Genomic DNA, 20,687 nt, shown 5'->3' on the forward strand with positions numbered 1-20,687 from the left:
TTTACTGAGCTCACGTGGAGCCAGGAATCATGTTAGGCATTCCATGCGAGCTGTGCAAATTATGTTCCCATTCTACAGCCTGGAGAACATGAGTAACAAGTCCAGAGCTGGTCCTCCAAGCCGACACGCTCCATGCCTTCAGCTGTGATGATTTCTGCCTCCCTACTATTCTAGTGATAACAGACTTGCTCTAGTCCTCAGAGGGTGGGGTTAGTGTACAGCAAGCACACACTGCTGTGCCGTGTTCTGCCATTCAGTCATTCCCCAAATTCTTCTCCACCACCTATGCTTATATTGGTTGAAAGTATAAGCCTCATTCTTAAGTAGCTGTGTCTCTCCCCACACACACCATCTCTTGGACACACATACACACACATGCATACATGTATGTACACACATACCACATTCACAGAGCTACACAAACTCTTGAGTCTGGGCCCATTTGCCTTAAAGTCATTTGTGGAAAAATGCAAAGGTCCCTAGACAGCCAAAGTTAAGCTTCTTGTCTATTTAATTTTCTCCACACCTCACCCAATTTCTTGTAGAATTAGTTCTGCACTCTTAAATGGGATAAAACTCAGCAATTTGGGTCTTTTTTTTTTGTAGTACTCTTTCCTGGGATGAATATCCATTTAAATATTGCATTTTCTTTATCTAAAAAAAAATCAAACAAAATGACAAAAAATAATAAAATGAAATGGGAGAGACACATAAAACATAAAATCATTTGTCTCTCAATGAAACAAAAAGAGCCAGTCTGACATACACATGTATGTTTCTTTGTCTTCATGAAAGCACTGGCCATGATTAAGATAAGAACTCTTGAGAATTGAGTCCCTTTGGGCTTAGATACTCTTGTGTCCTAAGAGCCAGTCTGTAGGTGTAGCCACAGCAACCAAGAGGAACTGAGATACTGAGCACTCCTAGTGCCCCCAGTGCCTGCACAGTCCATTGTCCTCCTTCGTTCATGCTGCTGGTTAGATTCGTCACGTTCTCCTGAAGCTTCGAGGTGGGAGTGTGGAGCAGCAGGACGGAAAATGAATGGGAGGAAGAACTTGCAAAAAGAGCAGGAAGGTCTCCAATGCTTGGTACTCACAACTAGAATCCCCATTCAGTGAAATTCTGTTTAAAGGTGTTCAGTTCCATGAGGTATACAATGTGTATACAATGTTGTTAAAAAAAAAAAAAACAGTTCCATCGACCCTGCTGTGGCCTCCTTTAAAAAAAAATTAGTTGCTCCTTTTATCCATGTCTCTGTTAGCTGTGACCTGGTTTTTTCCTCATAGTTTTACCCTTTTTTAAATGTCATATGACTAGAAACACAACATGTATGTTTTGTTTCTGCAGTTGCTTGGATCCACTCACATATTTCAGGCATGAGTAGTTGGTTCCCAGAATACCTTTCAAAGAACCTTTAAAAATGGACCCCCAAATCGACCAAAATCTATAATCTCCTATAATGTGTTGACCACACATTTTGCCAGTCAGCAGTGAGCTGTGCTTGGCTGGTCAGCGAAGACAAACAACTCTGCCTTCCCTCCTAACAGGGCCTGAAGCTATTAGACATCTGGGGTAGGAAGTCAGCCCACAGCAGACTGAGGCTTCACTGGATCTTTTTGATTATAAGTAGTAGAAATCAATTTTGACTAAGCAAAATAAATAATAAGACTGCCCTAACATTGCAGAGGTGGCTCATACCTCAACGACATTAAGAGCAATTGCTCCAAGGGAAGTTCAGGAGCTAGAACTAAAAGATGGGAGTAGGACCCAGGCCTTGCCCCATGTCTGCTCACGGGTGTCATCCGCCTCCTTCCTACAGATGGCCTTGTTCCGTATTCTCCACAACATACTAGTTTATGACAGCCCGTGGTCAAATGGTCAGACTGCCTCTTGGCCAACAGACTACTCCCAGCTTTTCAGAGCTGACCCAGTTATCCCTTCTTAGCTGTATCCACAGTAAACAGGTTTAAGGAGCGGGTAGGAAGCTAGAAATGGCATTTTGCAGCCCAGTACCTCAAACACTGTTGGGGCCCACTTACAAGAATTAGGAAGGAGTGTGCATCGCTGGGCTAAAGATGTCCGTGAAAGATGGCGGAGCTCTACGATTCCTTTCCATTCTTCAGTTTAACCGTTACCTAACCTGTTTAACCACCACAACCAATCTAGTCCAACAAGTAGTTTTTCGTGTGTGTGTGTGTGTGTGTGTGTGTGTGTTCATCTTTAGAAAATATGAAGCAAAACTGTGTTTTTTTTTTTAAAGACAGGGTTTCTCTGTGTGGTCCTGGATGTTCTGGAACTAGCTATCTGGCATTGAGTTCAGAGATCTAGCTGCCTCATTAATATTAATGGGATTAAAGGCATTCTTCAGCAGCCTGGCTTAGGTTGTGTTGTTTTTATGTTACAATGAGATCTTAGAACACAGAGTAGTTGCAGAAGTGTGTTATTGTGTGTGTATGTGGAGGGTTGTGAGTATGAATGATTTCAGGGACATATGTGTCACAGCACACGAAAAGGTCACAGGATGACTTTAAGGGTCAATTGTCTTCTGTCATGAGATTTGAGGAGCTGAGGTTATCAGGTTTGCATAGCAAATGCTCTTACCCACTGAGCCATCCAGCAAGACCCGTGAAGAAGATTTTTAACCAGTTTTAACTTTGGTACTTTCTGTTTACAGTGCAGATATTGTATTACTGCAATGATTTGATTTAAATTGTTGTAGGACTACAGCTTGAAGATATTTTAATCCTTTTCTTTCTAAACACTAATGTCGTGATCATGTCCTCTCCTTTCTCCCTTGGGGCCTTCCTTAGGAAAGGCTACTTTTCCTTGAAAATTAGCGACCAGCAGTTCTTCTCTGAGCCACAGCTGATCAACATACACGCCTTTTCAACTCAGGTAATAAAATTGCCCAACAACGCACAAGGTGACGTACCCACTGGTCCTCAAGAACAGCTCCAGAGATCCTGAACCTTTAACAAAAACGGTTGAGCTGAGGTGATGTTCTCACAGTTTTACCATGAAATGACATTTGGTTTACTTTTAGTTCTTTGGATGATCGCACTGACAGTAGTAATTTTCTTTATGCATCTCTGTCCTGTGTAAATTTCACGTGGTTCTGAGTGAAATTGCCGGCCAACCCTCTGAGGTAGCGTCAGTTTACAGATGCGAAAACTAAGGGACTGGAAATCCGCTACATTTGCCGGAGTGACCTAGTTAAAAAAAAAAGTCAAGTTTGTGTCTGGAGAGTTGGCCTCACAGTCTGTGTTCTAGACGGTGGCCTGTTGGCACCGTGAGGAACTGAACTTGAAGCTGGATCTGCAGAATAACTTAAAACTGCCCCAGTTGTTAATGTTTTCCTTGTTCTTAGGTCGTTTATTTTCTCTCCACAGCCCCTCTCAGGGGTGTAATAGTTACAGCGCTGAGAGCATCCTGTTAGGAATCTACTTAAATGAAGTGTCATTGTGGTCAAGAGCAAACAGAGACCCAAGGAAATCATTGAAGAGGCAAGGAAATTCAAGAAAATGGCCCTTGACGTTCATGTCTTTACACTGCCTTGAGAAGTTGTGTTTCTGGACCAATAATCCATGTAGAGGGACTGAATCAGTGAAATGTACAAAAAGAATAAACACACACACCACACACACACACTCATATCTGTAGAATTCTCACTTGGGTGCTGTGATTAGTCTGAAGGATACTCTAGTTTTACATGTTTATCTCGGTCCACTGAACAGCAAGATGGTGAGATACCATCTTCAGAAACCAGATACCAAATACCGAGACCTCGTATCTTCAGTCCCGAAACTGACCACAGACTGTAACAGCAGAAGCTTAAGGCAGAAGTGACTGCCGAGTGATGGTGATACCTGCCTGGGCTCCTCTTATTGACACGGCCACACCAGAGGTGCTGTCCCTAGGGGAGATTAGAAACTGGGCCTAAAGTCAGTGTGTAAAGCTAACACATGTAACTCTGTAAACAGGGGCCAGTCTTGAGACTCAGTGCCTTAGATGTTCTTTAGTTCTTAAACTCAGATATCTTGATTTTGCTTTTTGTATCTCTGTTAAATACAGTCTGGCCAATGAAAGATCTGAGGTAGATATTGAGAAAAAGCCTTCTGCTCTGAGACACTGTGTTCCCACAGCGTCCTGGACTTTGTTTGTTTCTCCACAGTCAAGGGGACAAATGACAATGTCATGTTTCAGTTTATTTATTTATTTATTTATTTATTTATACGATGCACTTTCATCAATTTAACATTTTGAGGATGGACTTTTAGGAGAAAGTTTAACTTCTTTTTGTTATTTTAAGTATGTATAATCTATCGTTGTCATCTTGACCCTGAGGTTTTCTCCTGTAACTTGATTTGGTATGTTATTTTTGTAAGATTTTTTAAAAATATCATCCTTGGCCTCTCCTCTTTATTTCTCTGCACAGACTTACACACAGTGTGAGAGTTCTCTCACCTGGGAATACTGAGTAGCTGCACCATATGTGACTATTAGAGTGATGTATAGTTACATATTATGATGATGGACGATTGTGACTTCCAGGAGACCGAAGTGGGGTGCTTGTGTGGTTTTAAAAGCCATTTGGGTTAAAGAAGATGTGTGTTGAGGAAAATCCTAGACAGTTCTACTTCAAACATAAAAACTAAGATAGCATAAGATATCATTTGCCTTGACTTCTGGCCTTCTCTCTCTCTCTCTCTCTCTCTCTCTCTCTCTCTCTCTCTCTCTCTCTCTCTTCTTTCATCTCTCTTCTCTCTTCTCCCTATTTTCGTCCTTCCCTCCCTCCATGTGTATGGTGGGGGATGAGGGTGTATTTTTCTGTGGTTCATTAACTTTTCTCTTTGTGAAAGAACATATATCTTCTTTCTAAAGTAAAGTAACAGGAGCAAGCAGACAATTCTTAGGAGAACATACTAACCTTTGCTGTGTTAGCAGAATCAAGTGAATTGGGCAGGTGGTTGTCTTACCAGGCCATGGTCTTGGATCTTATATGACTTTATGAGCTAAATTGGGGTGGGGCTCTGCCAAGACATGGATGGAAGTGAGAAAATGTTGCTTACCAGGAAGGCCTAGCAATAGCAAGGATTCAGAGAGCGGAGTTATGCCACTCCGTCAGCTTGTTTCCTTGTGGCCTAGAGTGAAATGTTCTCTCCCAAACACAAGGCCCAGAATTACATATCTATTGGATTCAGGCATCTGATTTTGTTTCCTGACACTGAGCTGTGTTCTTGTGCTAATGCAGGGGGTGTGGTTCAATCCAAGATGGCCAAGAAATTAGAAACCCAGAAACAAGTAGCACTTGTGGATTGCATTGTATCAATACTGTGGTCTTGAAGTGACTTGAGAAACCTCTAGAATCCAGAGGCGTGGAATAACCCTTATCATTATGGCCCACCATACCTCTGACAGATAACTTTTTCACGGAATAGTTGACACTTTCATGATTTTCGTAAAGCCGTTCAGTCGGGTTAGCACACCGCTCTCTTGTCCTGCATTCACCTGCTAAGTGGCTCTTCTTCCTGCTTTCCTCCAACTCCGCAGGCCCCCTATGTGCTGAGAAACGAGGTTCTCCACATCAGCAAAGGCGAGCAGGCAGCCATCACCACCCAGCTGCTTGACATCCGGGATGATGACAACCCACAGGATGTGGTCGTGAACGTGCTCGATCCTCCGCTTCATGGCCAATTGCTCCAGACGCTTCCAGCCCCTGCGGCCCCGATCTATCAGTTCCACCTGGATGAACTCTCCAGGGGTCTCCTCCTCTATGCTCACGATGGCTCAGACAGCACATCTGATGTTGTGGTCTTGCAGGCCAATGATGGACACTCCTTCCAAAATATACTGTTCCGTGTGAAGAATGTGCCCAAGGTAGGTGCCACCCTAGGGTTAGTTTCCTTGTGTCTACCTATGAAGGTTGACTCTTGGAACTATTTTGGCAATACTCATGAAGTTAGACTATGATGAAATACTCTTTAGTTTGTTCCAGCAGTCTATTATATAGGTATAGGTGCTGATTAAGTATCTCATAAATGAGGTCAGACTAGTTTAATAGGTTCACTGCTGATCTGAGAAGATTCTTCTTTGGCCTGCAGCCACAGAACTATGGTAGCACTCTTCTCTTGTCTCCTGCCTGGCCATGATTGTGGGGATCAAGGCATGTCAGTTTATGTGTTCCTCCACGGCCCATGTAGTAAGAAGCTCACTGTCTTGCTATCGAAGGTAATGAAAAGGAGGAAGTTCAAACATTCTATCAGCCAAGCTGAAGGAAGGTGAAAGAATGTGAAGAAACTGTCGGAAGCTACAGGAGTTGTCCTGAGCGACAGGGACGTGCTTCCCATTCTGAGTTACTGGCATGCCAAAGTGTATGAACTTTCCATGTCCATGAGCTCCTGTGGTATTTATTACCTGCTTCACTTACACTTCATGTTGTTCCGGTAGTCACCTTGCTTCTTTTATGATGGTCTCATTCTAACCATAAAACCATGGACTTCATGCAGAATTGTACCCTCACTGAATTGTTAAATCAATACATAGCCATTCTATATAGTTTTGTCCCTGTCCTTCACAGGATGTTCTTGGATGCTGCATATGGGATGTTTGTCACACCTCAGGAGATGCCGAGCTAACCTGTTGAGGAGCAAACACTCCGGCCTGCATTTCTCAAAGCTTGTTCAATGGAGAGTCTTTCCATAGTCCCACCACAAGGGCCTCTTTCCCATGGTAGTACCTTTAGAAACTTGGAGTAGTTTTCGATTTTCATTCTAAATATCACCACCCACAGAGATAGTATCAATGATTAGCCAAAGAAAGATTTTCTTAGGACAGTTTAAAATTGCTTGCTGTTTTCTTACCAATGATCAGTCAAGGCAGGTGACGTTGTCCTACGACGGGCAATGTCTGAGTCTGATATGTGTGCTAACTTGCTCCTGCTGAAAGCAGTGATGGAGGCCTGAGAGAGAAGAGATAGAGGCATGAAAGAGATCAAGTTTGGGGAGTCTGAGTGTGCAGCACAGCTTGCAGGTGGCCACCTTGTAGCTAATCTTAATTATTGTCTTCTCATGGTCACCTGTGGAAATGAGGTTCGGTTCTTGTAGTGTGAATTCTAATTGTTCTTAATAAAAACCCAGAGTCAGATATTTAGGGGGTGAAAGCTGAAAGCTCGGAGAAGCAGAGCACCCAGCCACTAGTTCTTAGCTCTATGAAATCCTCAGACCGAATGGGATTCTTGTCTCTACAAGAATGTTTTCTACAAGAGACTGGATGCCATCTCAGAGACCTCAGACTGAACTGCCAGCTCCTATCTCCTCCCACCTTATATTCCTCTCTCCACTTGGCTGTATTACTTCCTGTCTTCACCTTTCTAGTGCTGGGATTCAAGGCATGTGATCCCAAGTGCTGGGATCAAAGGTATGAGCTGTTTCTCTTTTAGACTGATTCAATCTCTTGTACCTCAGGGTGGACTTGAACTTACAGAGATCCATCTGTCTCTGCCTCGCAGTTGCTGGGATTAATGGTGTGTGCCACCATTGCCTGGCCTCTGTGGCTAACTAGTGTGGCTAGCTCAGCACTCTGATCTTCGGGCAAGCTTTATTTGTCACAGCACGTACTAAACATCCCTACAGGTTTTAGTGAGATGGAATCTCACTAGAGATGGATAGAGATAGACACAGAAGGTTTTCTTCTCCTCCCTCTTGGTTTCCTTCCAAAGCCTACAGTGGGTTTCGGTGCAGCCCTTACCAGCGACTCTCATATCATGGTTTCGATCTGTGTTTGGAGCTCAGCCCCACTAATTGCACAATTTTGTACAAGACGGTGTAGGATGAAAGGGCATTTCTAGAGTTTTCCCTGCTTTGACTACCAAAGCAAAACAAAGAAAAATAGAATTTAATTCGTAAGGGGGTAGGGGACACAGGGCACAGATTTTGAATTCCTTGCAAGTCCTACACCTTGTGAGCCCTGGAGTGCATTCCTGGGTCTGCTGCTGATTCCTGGAAAGTGAGTTCAAGTGGCGCCCTTTGTCCCTCCACCTTCCCATCCCAGCGTCTCCTAGAGTACTGTTGTTTGATCCAGGCAGTGGCATGCAACCATGCATCAGAACAGTGGTCCCAGTGGCCTGGGCCTCGGCATCATCAGTGTGCTAATAAAAATTTGGCCATATCCATGATTATAGTATGCAAATATCTACTATTTTTCATTCTAGGAATTAAAATGTTTCCTTGCACCCCTTTTCTAGGTTTTTTCATCCTGCCCTACTGGAAAGCTAGAGTGTCGCCTTGTTGTTTCTAAAGGAAATGATAGCATGAATAAAAGGGTTTTTGTTTGTTTGTTTTTAACATTTACTAGACACTAAAACTTGGTGTGAATTAGCTCTTGAATCTTCCTGTTCATCCTGTGCTGTTTGTACAATTATCTCGAATTTACCGAAGGAGGACACTAAAACAAAAAGAGATCTAGAAATAATCATTTTCACAAAGGTTTTCAACACTGGAGCTAAGATTTTGTTTCAAGGGTGCCTGCCTCCCACACTCAGTCAGGATGCTCTCATGCTCTGGCCTCTAGCTTTCAATCCTTAAGGCATATGGAGTCCCATTCCCTTGATGGATTAAATGAAGACAAAAATCTATTCTTGGTGTCCTATCCAAGCAAGCTGGGCCCCGTACCTTCTGGAATCTTCCCTCTGGATTCGGCACAGCTTTTTACTGGGGAGGCTATTTATAGTCATAGGTCTGCTGGGCCCAAGAAATAAAACTCGTATGTTCCAGTGTCTGGTAGATGTGTAGTCAGATGTGTGCTAAGAATGATTTTTGAGGATGGGTCTGGGAATTCCTTCCCTGAGGCTGCCTATGTGTTAATTCTGGAGACAAGCCATTTACTGGCTGGTATCTAGTTGATGGTTTTAATGAACTGGGTGAGGGTGTTGTAAATGCTTATGAATGGGTACACAAGTGAATCCCTATCTTGTTCAGTGGAAAAGTTAGCCTGATTTTCTAGTCCTTCTGATGAAGGGATAGAAGGAAGCATTGTGAGTCAAGTATTAATTTAGTTTTTCTCTCCGAGAAGGGCACATTTTATGTTTTTGTTGGACAGGTGGTTGTAATGGTGTAATGGCTTGAACAAGACTCCTGGCTGCGTCTCTGTCTTCTAGATGGTCTGTGCCAGGTACAAAATGCTCAGGGCCCCTCTGCTGCTGCTGCTGTGGCCCTTCTGGGCGAAGCAACGGAGCTGTGAGATCGGCCCTGTTTTTCAAGCTGTCTCCTACTTCACCCTGTCTCAGCCTGGCAGTGAATAAACCTAACTGCCCCTTCCAGGAGGATGCTGAGCTACCGTGGAGAAATAGAATTGGGAATAGTGTCAAAACATGTTTTACTGGGGCAGGAGGCAGAAGGGGGGAAAAGATTAAAAAGTAATAAAGAATGTTCTGTTGAACAGGTTTCATTAATTGGGTTAATTAGGTAACTCTCCAAACCCAAACCTGCTAGAGATAAATGCGTCTGAGGGAGTTCCACATCTTGTGAGGGCTACAGTGTGGGCAGGGGACTCAACTCTGTGGACGATGGCCCTTCTGCTGGGTTTTCAAGGTATTATTTGCCTTCCCGTTAATTACCGTGCCTTTGGAACCCGTGCCTTCTGTCCACTTTGGGAACCAGTTTGATAATCTTACTGAGCTCCTTTATTGTTTGAGCATCTCTTTTCTACAGCTAGCTAATGCTTTAATATTAAAAATCTCCCAAGTGCCGTAGTTGGACCTGGCTGGAAACCTGTCTCTGAGGATCCTTTCTGCGGTGGCATTGCCTGTATGTAATTGAAAATGCCTATTGTATTTCCTTCAACTTCACGCATGCCTCTTGCTGGTGCTTTTATGGGGGCACAGTTAGAGGCAATTATTTGGGTGAATTTCAAAGGTCAGTGGTGTAAAAATATTTGATATGTGAGCAAACACGACTGAGTCGCTTTGGAATATCAGTTTTCCTTTTGATGGGGGGGGGTGGAGGGCTTCTTAGCTTGTTCAGTGCTCATAAGACACCCACTGAGAAAATTTTGACTGGCTTAAATGTTGGATTCTACACCAAGCAAAGGCTGCACGCTCCTGCCTTGGAAGAGCAAATCTCTGAACTCCTGCTGACAAACGCGAAGCCATGCCTGTTGGCCTCCCTTGTCTCCTGCTGACCCGCTACCCCCTGAGCTCTCCACAACTGTTTCTTCCCTTCAGTCAGTCATGCCCAGGACCAGTGAAATGTTAAACTTGTGGTGTAAATGAGCTCCGAGTTTCCAGAATAAGTGAAGAAGAAAAACAAGACCACCCAACTAGCCATCTGCTAAACAGCAGAGTTTTGAAAACTTTGATTTGGAATATTTGGGCTATGGTATCATTTGAGTTAAAGTTCCATTATTTATGGCTCAAGTTTCATGTGGGGAGGGGATTGTATTTTGTTTTAAAGGAGAGAGGCTTCTGCTTTTACTATGGATCACAACGTTAATATTTTTACTCGTAATACAATACGTGATGGCTATATTTTATTAGCAGCATTTTTATGCCTATTGTTGTATGAAATGGATTAGAAGAGCTATTTAATTTAAAGCACTGTTTTAACCATGTCCTCAATTTTACTCATTGGGATTTCATTGCCTGCTAATGTACTCTGAGGGATACATAAAACATCAGAGGGCAGGATTGTTCAACTAGTAAAATAACCAATTTATTGTGCTGATGGGGATATGCAATGGAGAAAAGCTAAAAGGAGAAACGTCAATTCCAAAATGTTAACAATGAGGGGGAAATAATAGTAAGAGTTGGCTTTTGTGCACATTAGCTATAGAAAAGATGATATGTGATTTTCTATCCATCTCTTCTTGAGTATTCCGCTCCTTTCAAAACAGTCAAAACAACCATAATCAAGATGAATGGGAATATTAGTATTTCTTTTTCAAAACACTGAGTAAAAATTAAGAGCCCTATATATTTAATATTTATAATATGAAGCATTTGGAGCTATGAGCAGGGACGCCATCACTGCTTCAGAGTCATGGGCAGCATCACTTCCCAAGGTCTCCTGCGGATCTCGTTACCTTTATAGGTTATCTTTCTGGATCTGTCATTTTAGCAACAGTAAGCAACCCACACAGCACTGGTAACCGTGGGCTGCACCGTGTAGGTTTCCACGCAGCACCGGTAACCGTGGGCTGCACCGTGTAGGTTTCCACACAGCACCGGTAACCGTGGGCTGCACTGTGAAGGTTTCCACGCATCACTGGTAACCGTGGACTGCACTGTGTAAGTTTTCAGAACTGACTTACCTAGTGCAACTGAAGCTTCACACCATGTAGCCATTAACTTCCATTTTCCATGTTTCCTGCTCCCTGTCTATTCCTGTTCTGCTTTCCTTGGGAATCTGACTGTTTTAGATTCCCCATGTGAGAAACCACACATCTTTTGTCTTCTTCTTGTGTCCTGCTTATTTCTTTTAGCTGAATGTCTTCCACATTGTCATCCCTCCTTTTTATAATGGCTGAATAATCTTTCTCTTTTTTTTTTTGATATAATGTTGGGGGTTCTGAGTGCCTTGATTCTTATGTCTTTGTCTTTTCGATACCTACTGCGGGTTTACAATGACGCTTACATAAAGTCTTGAAGTTATAATAGTGCATTTTAAGCTGATATGTTGCTTTCAACCACACACTGCTCTCCACGTGTATGTGTCCCTGACGCCTGATACTTCGCTGTTAGTATCACAGTTTATGGTTTTGTATATCGTCAGTCCTGCTAACAAATTCCTACAGTTATAATTGTCTTTACTGCTTTTTCCTTTTAAAATCTTCCCAGCACTCGGGAGACAGAGACAGGCGAATCTCTGTGAGTTCGAGACCAGCCTGGTCTACAGAGCTAGTTCCAGGACAGGCTCCAAAGCCACAGAGAAACCCTGTCTCAAAAAAACCAAATAAATAAATAAATAAAATAAAATAAAATCTTATTCCAGTCTTTCTAAGAAATAGAAATGTACACATTATATAAGTGTGTAAATGCATGCACACGCTCACATGCAGAGTATTCTGTAGGGAATGTACAGAAAATGCAGGCTGTGCCTGTTTAGAAGACACAACGGTTTTTCCTGAGTGTGTCCAAACTGCTGTTGGTTGAGTCCATGTGTGTGGAGAGTGTAGGAGCAGCCAGCTCTCCTTTGTTCTGCAGGTGAGTTCTCACACTGTTAACTGACGTCTCTTCATTTGCACTTGAAGAACTCCAGCCTTTCTTGTCAGACAAGCCCAGCTGTGGTCAGCAGTTCTAGCCTCGGTTTGTCCAGAAAGCCTCTCTTTCATCTATGAATGACAGCTTCACTAGTGAAGGGTTCTTAGATGGCTGTTTTATTTTCATTGCTTTAGTTGTGTACAATCCCCATCTCTGAGCGTACAGGGTCTGTGCTGTGGAATCCAGCGATCATCGTGTGGGGTGCCTGCAGAATTTGCTCTCTCTTAACTTTTGGAAACATGGAGTCACTTACTGAAGATACATGACAAGCAAAGGCAGAGTATGACAACATCTAAGTATATACAGATGTGTACCCAACTACACACAGAGTTGGCACGTGGCCCACGGTGTCACTGTGCTCTGCACCGCTCTTCTCTGTTAGATGATCTCTAGCAACAGCATGCCCCTGTGACTTACATTTTCCTGAGTATGCTGTACTCATATTCAGTACCCAGTGCTGTGCCTTTCTTTCCTTCCAGAATGATGGAGTTTTGCGGCTTGTGACCAACTCTATGGTGTGGGTTCCCCAAGGGGGGATGCTGAAGATCACCAACCGAATCCTGCAGGCTCAAGCTCCTGGGGTCAGAGCCGAGGATATCATCTACAAGATCACGCATGACCACCCGCGGTTTGGTAACGTGTCTTTTTAGTGTGGCTTCATTTTGCATCAGGGGTTAGGACTTGGTGTTACACCATGCCATGCAGTAAGTAAGCTTCCTCATACTTCATGCCCCTCACTGAGGGGCAAAGTGATCATGTAGGCTGGTACACTGTCCACTCTCGTGAGTACCTTATCAGCACATTGTATATAACATCTAAGATAGTAGCTTGTTTTATGTAATTTTATTTTACACGTGACATTAGGACACAGCAGCTTTCTGACAGTCACCTAGCTAACACATGTTGTGGGAATTTCAATGGCCAGGCTCTCAGATGCTACCTTTGTTCTCTAAGACCCACCTTTAGACTCCCTTTTTTTTTAATTTAAAATTTTTTGCATTTGTTTATTTACTGTGCGCATGCAAGGGCACTTGGGTGTCCACGAGAGCACATATGCGTCCATGTATGCCTACAATACCGTTCTCTCTTTCTGCCTTGTGAGTCCCAGGGTCAAACTCGAGTTTTCAAACCCTCAGACTCAGTAGCAGGCTCCTTCTCCCACTGAGCCACGTTAGCAGCCCAGGCTCTTAATAAGGATGAGAAAGAAATTGCACAGAAATATTCTTCAATATTCACCATTATTACTTTCCCAAGAAAGATAATGCATGTAGTAACCTAAGGTATTCCGGTTGACGTCAACTGGAAGTGCAGTTTAGCAAGAGTTATACTGAGGTATGCTTCATAAGTGATGCCCCAGAAATGAAGAGAAATATCTAAGTGCTGACCACAGAAGCAGTCTTTGTTGTTGCTCAGAGGCTGGTGGAGAGTGCCCTGTGTCTGCTCATCACTCACTCTTAAGCCTGGTACTCACAGTTTTTGGTTAGACTGGCAGTCAACAAGCCTCAAACATCTTCCTACCTCCACCCCTACAGTGCTGAGGTTACAGGTATGCATGAGACCATGCCTAGCTTGTTAACATGGGTGCTGGGATTTCAACTTGGGTCTTGGTACTTGGCATCAAGCCACCTCCCCAGCCCTTGACTAATATTTTGAAGAGAACTATTCATATATTTGTGGACTATTGCTGGCTTTGGATCCATTTGGTAGCTTCTCATTTGGGGTTAGGGTTTGCTCTTTCGACTTTTGATGTACTGTATTGGGGACACACGATATTGCTGTTTTACTGTATTTACATTAACTTTAATCCCCTGATTAAGGTGACAACTGCCAAATTCCTCCACTACAGTTATTCTTCTATCTGTAATTCATTCATGTTCTGTTTCCAGTGCACTTGCCCTGCTGAGTTTGTGCTAGGTGACTTCTAAGTCCTTTTCATCTCTAAATGCCTCTGACTCTTGTGATATATTAAATCCCCTAACTTTATTATGACTATTAAAAGCCAGAAATTAAGAAACAGCCCAGTATTTCATTAAATATTAAACAGAACAACACTGAATTAAGTGGTTTTTAAGCAGATGGAAGTTTGCCATTTCAGCTTAATAAATGCTTGATTGGGAGCCTTTCTACTGTAACCCAATTTCTCTGTGTGTGTTTCTCCCTGTTAATAGTAATCAAATCATGTCACTATAGAGAACCATCCAAGAGCGAAAAGGATGGCTGGAGTTAGACACCCGCACAAACACAAATCTACTCCCATCCCCCTGTCCCAGTGAGATGCGCCTGTGGCCCCCACATCAAACTTCTGACTGCTCTGTGTTCTCACACCACTTTCAAACCTTCAATGTGGCTTTAAGCTTTTCGTGGAGAACTGACATTGGGAATGGAGCTGAGCACAAATCCCTTATACAGTACGAGTGTAACGAGCTTCAATTCAGCCAGGCACGATGGTTACACCTGCAATTCCAGCACTTGGAAAACTGAAGCAGGAGGATTGCCACTAGTTTATGAAGCAGGAAAGCTTGGCTTACATAGAGTGAGACAGGAACAAAACAAAAAAGAAAAAAGAAAACAAAACAAACAAAACTAAATTCAACCACACTTTCAGACTCATCCAGTTGATTGACACATGTATCCTTAGTGTCTTTGTAGAGGTGAAAATAGTCTAGTAGTCTATCAAAGTACTTTGGACATCATTGGAGAAGGAATGTCACTTATTCTAAATCACTGGAACTCTAAATTATTTATCATACTGTAAGAAAGTTTAATAAAAAATGGCCTCAATCCCAACATAATTCATGGCAATTCAAATGAGATTTTAATTCTAATAGCATTAATTTTTCTCTTCAAAATTCTTCATTAAACATAGCCTTAAGTATCCCATATCCCAGACAGAAGCGACTGCTGGTTTCCAAGTGTAGAGTTTTGCATTGGAAATATGTCTTCTATTTTTGGTGCTATCGTGGTAAAAGCAGTGGTTAGCACCCACACACGGTATTAGCTTCCCCTCTTCATGACTATGGCACCAAGGCCTCGAAATTTCCCCTTTTCTCCTCAAGTTATTTTTCCCAAGACTCCCATATTTATTGCATCCAGTGGCCAACTCTCCATCCTCGATGTGTCTGTCTGTCCTGTCCGTCTGTTCTGCGCCCCTCAGTGGCAGCCGCCCTGGCTACAGATGGTCTTTCACTCAGTCTTCTCTTGCTTCCAGATCTGTGATTGGCAGCCTGCATTGCTTATCTCCTCACTGTCTGCTTGTTTCTGTGCAAATTGTGTGTCTGTTACCTTAGTTCAGGTCTCGACCTCAACACATGATTTTGTACTAACCTTCTGATTGCTTAAACTGTCTATTTAAATTGATTATTGTCATTTTTAATAAAGTCTGGCCTCCTTAGTAGTATTTTCAAGTCTTGTAGACCATCTGGACTCCAGCCACACAATTCCATGTCCCAAGTCCGTGCACAGCAGTCACCTGCAGAAGTCCTCCAGTGGCTCTCTGCTGCTTTCAGTGCAGATCTGCAGCAGTAGCAATAGATGTGTCGGATTAGCTGTGGGTCCTCTACTCTAAAAGGCCTGTTGCAGCAGAGGCTATCTAGTAGACACTCAAAGACTATTGCGTTAAAATTGTTGGACCTAGTCAATATCCTGCAGTACCTGGGGAGCTGTGTCATATGGCAGTGATTGTTGTTGTTGAAAATGTATTTCTTTCAGTAGGCATTGTTAGGGAAGTTCCGCTTGGCTCTTTCGTCACAAAGCAGAGCAGCTAGGAAGTCAGCTGTAGGATGTTTTCTGTCCGCTCTTTTTGTTTTCTTTGTGGCAGTTCCTTCCAGAGCATTTCACAACTGTACTGACACGCATGAACAGGCCTGGTCCTGGGAAGCCATGTCTGCTCACAGTATCTTACGATGTGGGTTTTCACCAGGAGAGATGGTGATAGAATTGCTTATCTAGCAGCAACACAGAACTAGGGTGAATCCATTCCCTCAGATGGTTCCATGAACGCTGGCGATTTTCTCCTATTGCAGTATTTTGTTACCACCCAGTGGGTTTTGCTCATCTTTAACATGAATTTAGTGCATACACATATTAAAATGGGTGTTTACGTTGAGGTGGAAGATGGGTTTCTCTGGAGTAATGAAAATATGATTACCAGTTCTGAAAAAAGACATGTGCTGTCAGTTATTCAATATGCCTAGAGTATTAAGATCGGGCATCCGCCTACAAAACATTTCAAAAATAGAAAAATAGATTCTCTGTCCTTCTCTCTCTGTGTTCTCCCTCCCTGCCTCTGGTTCCCCCCTCTCTTTCTTACACACACACACACACACACACACACACACACACACACACACACCTGCCATCCCTCCTACTATCAAAATGGCAGAGTAGCTTTGGGAGACTTACTGTTAGCTGCAAAACACAGCCTGTTTTCAAAAGGGCATCTATTTTTCTGTGTGGTCTTCACTCTAGGGTATATTCTTGTGAAATTTTAATTGTTTCTATAACACTTCTGCATTTGTGATCTCACCAGAAGATGACAGTAGCTTCAGGTGAGGGAGAAGCTTTAAAAACAGGTGGGTGGTGTTTGATTTTAGATTTCCTTGCTGTGTTTCAAATAAAATGTGTCAAATGAAGGGGGAGAAAATGCTAAGTCAAACACTGATACATGGACAGGAAATAGTACCGGTTAGTAATAAAACTTCATGGCTAAGAATATGAACTTTCAGTTCAAATCCCTGCTATCTGCTGACCTCCAGCAGGTCTCGGAACTTCTCTATGGCTAAAGACATCTGTAAGGGAGATGACATTCTTCACATGACACATAGAAGTGCCCACATGAGTAACCAGCTTTCTAAAGTTAAAGTTCCTTTAAAGTTTGTTTCCAACAGGTTGAGCGTTGCTTGGCCAAAATGCCAAGAAATGCCAAAAGTATTTTAAATATGGATTTTTAAAAATTATTTAGTATTTTCAAACAAGTGATAAGATATCTTGAAAATGAGACTGAACTGTAATCACATGATCACTTACATGTCATATGCATCTTTTACATAACAAAGCCTGAAAGTGACTTCCCACAGTAGACTTCCTGTTCCTAGTGTTTGACTTTGACCTGCTGCGCGAGATCACTCCAGTATGGAATTTTCTACTATGTGTCATGTTGCACCCCAAAAGCTTGGGGTCGTGGATCTTTTTGGATTATGGGCTTCCAGATGAGGGATGTTCAGCCTGAGCTGGTTTTACATTGCCCATGAACAGTGGAGCCCTAGGAGTGTGAGGAAGCTCGTGAGTCTGGGAGAGGCAGAGCTGGGTTTACGCAGCCGCACCAGGAATGTGCGTGTGTGTGTGTGTCCTGTGTGTGTCCTGGTATCAGCCGACCTTGTCCCCACTGGGCAGAGTCTTCTCAGGAATGACTCCCACTGAACTCTCTCCCTCTTATGTTTCCAGTCTGCAACTGTTTAAAACACTTTGAGTTACATCGAAAGTTCCATATAGAAATTAATACATCCAGTGCCCGGTGTGTGCCTATTCACAACACCCACTACAATATAAGTCTTGTTGTGTAATTTTAATAAATACTAGTCAACAACTTTATACATAGATTGCCGTTACATGGCTATTGGAGACTGGGGATTCTGTGTCTAAAGGGGAATTCAGTGATATTTATTGAGTTCTGTTAGTGGCCTTACCTTAGCTCTAGAGACGTACTTGTTCAGTTTGTAAGGAAGGAAGGATGGGAAGGAAGGAGATCTCCAGCTGGCCTTTCCCAGAGATGTAACCGTACGGCCTTGCTTCCCTAGGGGAGGTGGTCCTCCTGATGAATCTGCCAGCAGACAGCCCCGCCAGTCCTGCCGAGGAAGGACAGCACCTGCCTGATGGAAGGATGGCAACCCCCTCCAGCACCTTCACACAGCAGGACATTGACGACGGCATAGTGTGGTACAGACACTCGGGAGCCCCGGCCCAGAGTGACGCCTTCCGCTTCCAGGTACGCTCTGTCTACATCCTGGCCATCCATTGTCAAAGGTCACACGGGCCGTTTTCTTCCATTGCCTGTCTAGGAGCGGGAGACGTAATTAATAACATTAAGAGTTTTGTAAAATATGTGTATTCAGGTGAATAGTAACAGGTGCTACTTAGGGTCCTGCCATTATCGTTTATCGAAATTGGTGACAGGCTAGACCATAAGCAGAAATGCAAAAGAATAAGAAAGAATATGAGGTTGGATTACTGATGATTGTAAATACAAGTGAAATCATAATAAAAAGTAAACAAGACTGTTAAACCACTTGGTATAGTTTAAATGTTCTTAAAGGAAATCAAAGTCGTGAACCACTAAGAACTGTTGAGGAGAAAAGAACTTTTAATAACTTTTGAAGACTCACGTGAAGGCTACAAAACTGTATTCAAAAAACTGGTGGTACCATTTATTATTGAGCAGGAAAACACAAAAATAAGTGGACCAAATGTTTGACGTGGGAGCCTAGCAACCCGCAAGGAAAGCAAAAAGGAGAATCTGGTCAATTCTGAAACACTACGAGTAACAAATGAGAACAAAGGCCGAGTCTTTGAAAAGAGCAGTAACATTAAGCAAACCTACAGCTAGAAGGATGCGAAATCAAAATTAGACAGGAATACTAAGGAATAAGGGACTGGGAGGCTAAGCAGAACACAGCGTTTTATAAGACACCGGGAAATACATTTGCTCATTGTGGTGCCCACAGTACGCCCTTCAAGTTCCAGGCTTTTCTCTCGTCTAAGAATGCACTCCACTTCTTATGCCTGGCATGTACGTTTTAGTTGCCTGATAAATCAGTGTTTTTTCCAAAGAGTGGGTTGATAGAAATATGGAAACTATTAAAATGAGGTTCCAAAGCGAGCAAATGCTCTGTGGCCTTTGCTCGAGTTAACGTCTCAATTTCAGCCCCCGGGACGGCAGCCGTCCTGAGAGAATGAGTCAGAATTGAGGCGAAGACCTCAATCAGAAGAAGTCACCTCAGCAAACTAGAGCCCACAGATCTGCCTTCCCTTTCTCAGGGGTCAAGACAGCGTGCTGTCACTATGGAGTCTTTCCCTAGAAGGGAATTCTAAGCACCTGTTCAAAATGACATGAAGTAGCTTTGCAACTTGGTTACGGAGTGAAATGAAAGAATGAAAAGTAAGTTAAAAGGTACTCATTTAGGGAGGGGGAAAAAGACTCCCTGAAGCAGACGTGCTGGTGCACACCTACACTTCCAGCACATCCAAGGTCAGAAGTTCAAGGACATCAGCTGCATAGTAAGTTTGGCCATCCTGAGCTACATGAGGCCCAGCCTCAAACCTAACAAACTTGCCCGCTTACAAGATTTACAACATAAGACTGAACATTATTACTTAGAAAGTAGGTCTCTGTAGAGTCGCCATGCTCCTTACATGAAGCGTGATAGAACTTCTACTTCAAATAGCTTTAGAAGTATTTGTGATATTCTTGAATCATAGCCTCAAGAATGAAAGAGTATCATTTTGGGGACATGGGTTTATACTACCCCACTTCTCCAAACTATGGTGTCCTGGGTCAAAGAGCAGTAAGAACTTCTGGCTAAAGAAGGACCTTAATTCTGCGGTAAGGAGCTTGCCTTTTTAGAAGATGGTTTGTGGACTCCCTCTGGAAGCAGTCAGAGAGAGAGAGAGAGAGAGAGAGAGAGAGAGAGAGAGAGAGAGAGAGAGAGATTTTTGACAGGGTTTCTCTGGCCTCTGGCTACCCTGGAACTCACTTTGTAGACCAGGCTCACCTTGAGTTCACGGACATCCTCCTGCCTCTGCCTCCAAAGTGGTGGGATTCAAGGCATGCGCCACCACCGCCCGGCTGAGAGAGACTGATTTTAAGCAGGGACCGCATATTTATTCTGAGCGTGAAGTGACTCTGAGATGAGGTTCTCCTGGACATAAAAGTGTCGCTGTCTGTTTTTATATTTTTATTACTTTGAAAGCATACTTCATATTTTGGTCTGAAAAGCACAGACACTTTATCCGTGTGCTAAAGTAAATGGTTAGTAACCTCCCCATTTGTCATCTTAGTGTCCCTGGAAGATTTTAAACCAAGAGGAGGCTGTCATGGTGTCGGTTCTTTTCCCTTCCCTTTTTCCCCTTTAAAGCAGGAAATGTAATCTAATGAGCTGCGTGGATTTAATTTCATTTTGATGCTGATGTGCTGTCACGAGCCATCAATGCAGCCCGTCTGTGACTTTGCATGTATGATTGGATTTATGTAAGCTGCATGGCATTTTTAATCACTAGACGGTCTAGCGAGAGGGCAAGTACATCCAGCCATTTTTATGTAAGAAAATAACTGTGTATTCAGATCCTGTTGACACAGAATCCGTGGATGTGGTTTGAAAAAGACCAACATTCTATTTCATGCTGTTTCGCTGCCAGTGTATTTATGCGGAGGCCAGCCTGA

General features: G+C 43.1%; 1 protein-coding gene across 1 annotated transcript in view; it reads left to right on the forward strand.

Moving 5' to 3' along the window:
- Fras1 (Fraser extracellular matrix complex subunit 1) overlaps positions 1–20,687 on the forward strand; it is a 398,956-nt gene that overhangs the window by 270,142 nt on the left and 108,127 nt on the right. The window contains exons 28-31 of the mRNA XM_050150115.1: positions 2,811–2,895; positions 5,551–5,877; positions 12,733–12,886; positions 18,049–18,236. Of these exons, the coding sequence (XP_050006072.1) occupies positions 2,811–2,895; positions 5,551–5,877; positions 12,733–12,886; positions 18,049–18,236 (754 nt within the window). The remainder of the gene's footprint in view (positions 1–2,810; positions 2,896–5,550; positions 5,878–12,732; positions 12,887–18,048; positions 18,237–20,687) is intronic.

This window comes from Alexandromys fortis, unplaced genomic scaffold (genome assembly GCF_014885135.2).
Source record: "Alexandromys fortis isolate MF-2015 unplaced genomic scaffold, M_Fortis_MF-2015_v1.1 scaffold_0, whole genome shotgun sequence".
Taxonomy (NCBI): domain Eukaryota; kingdom Metazoa; phylum Chordata; class Mammalia; order Rodentia; family Cricetidae; genus Alexandromys; species Alexandromys fortis.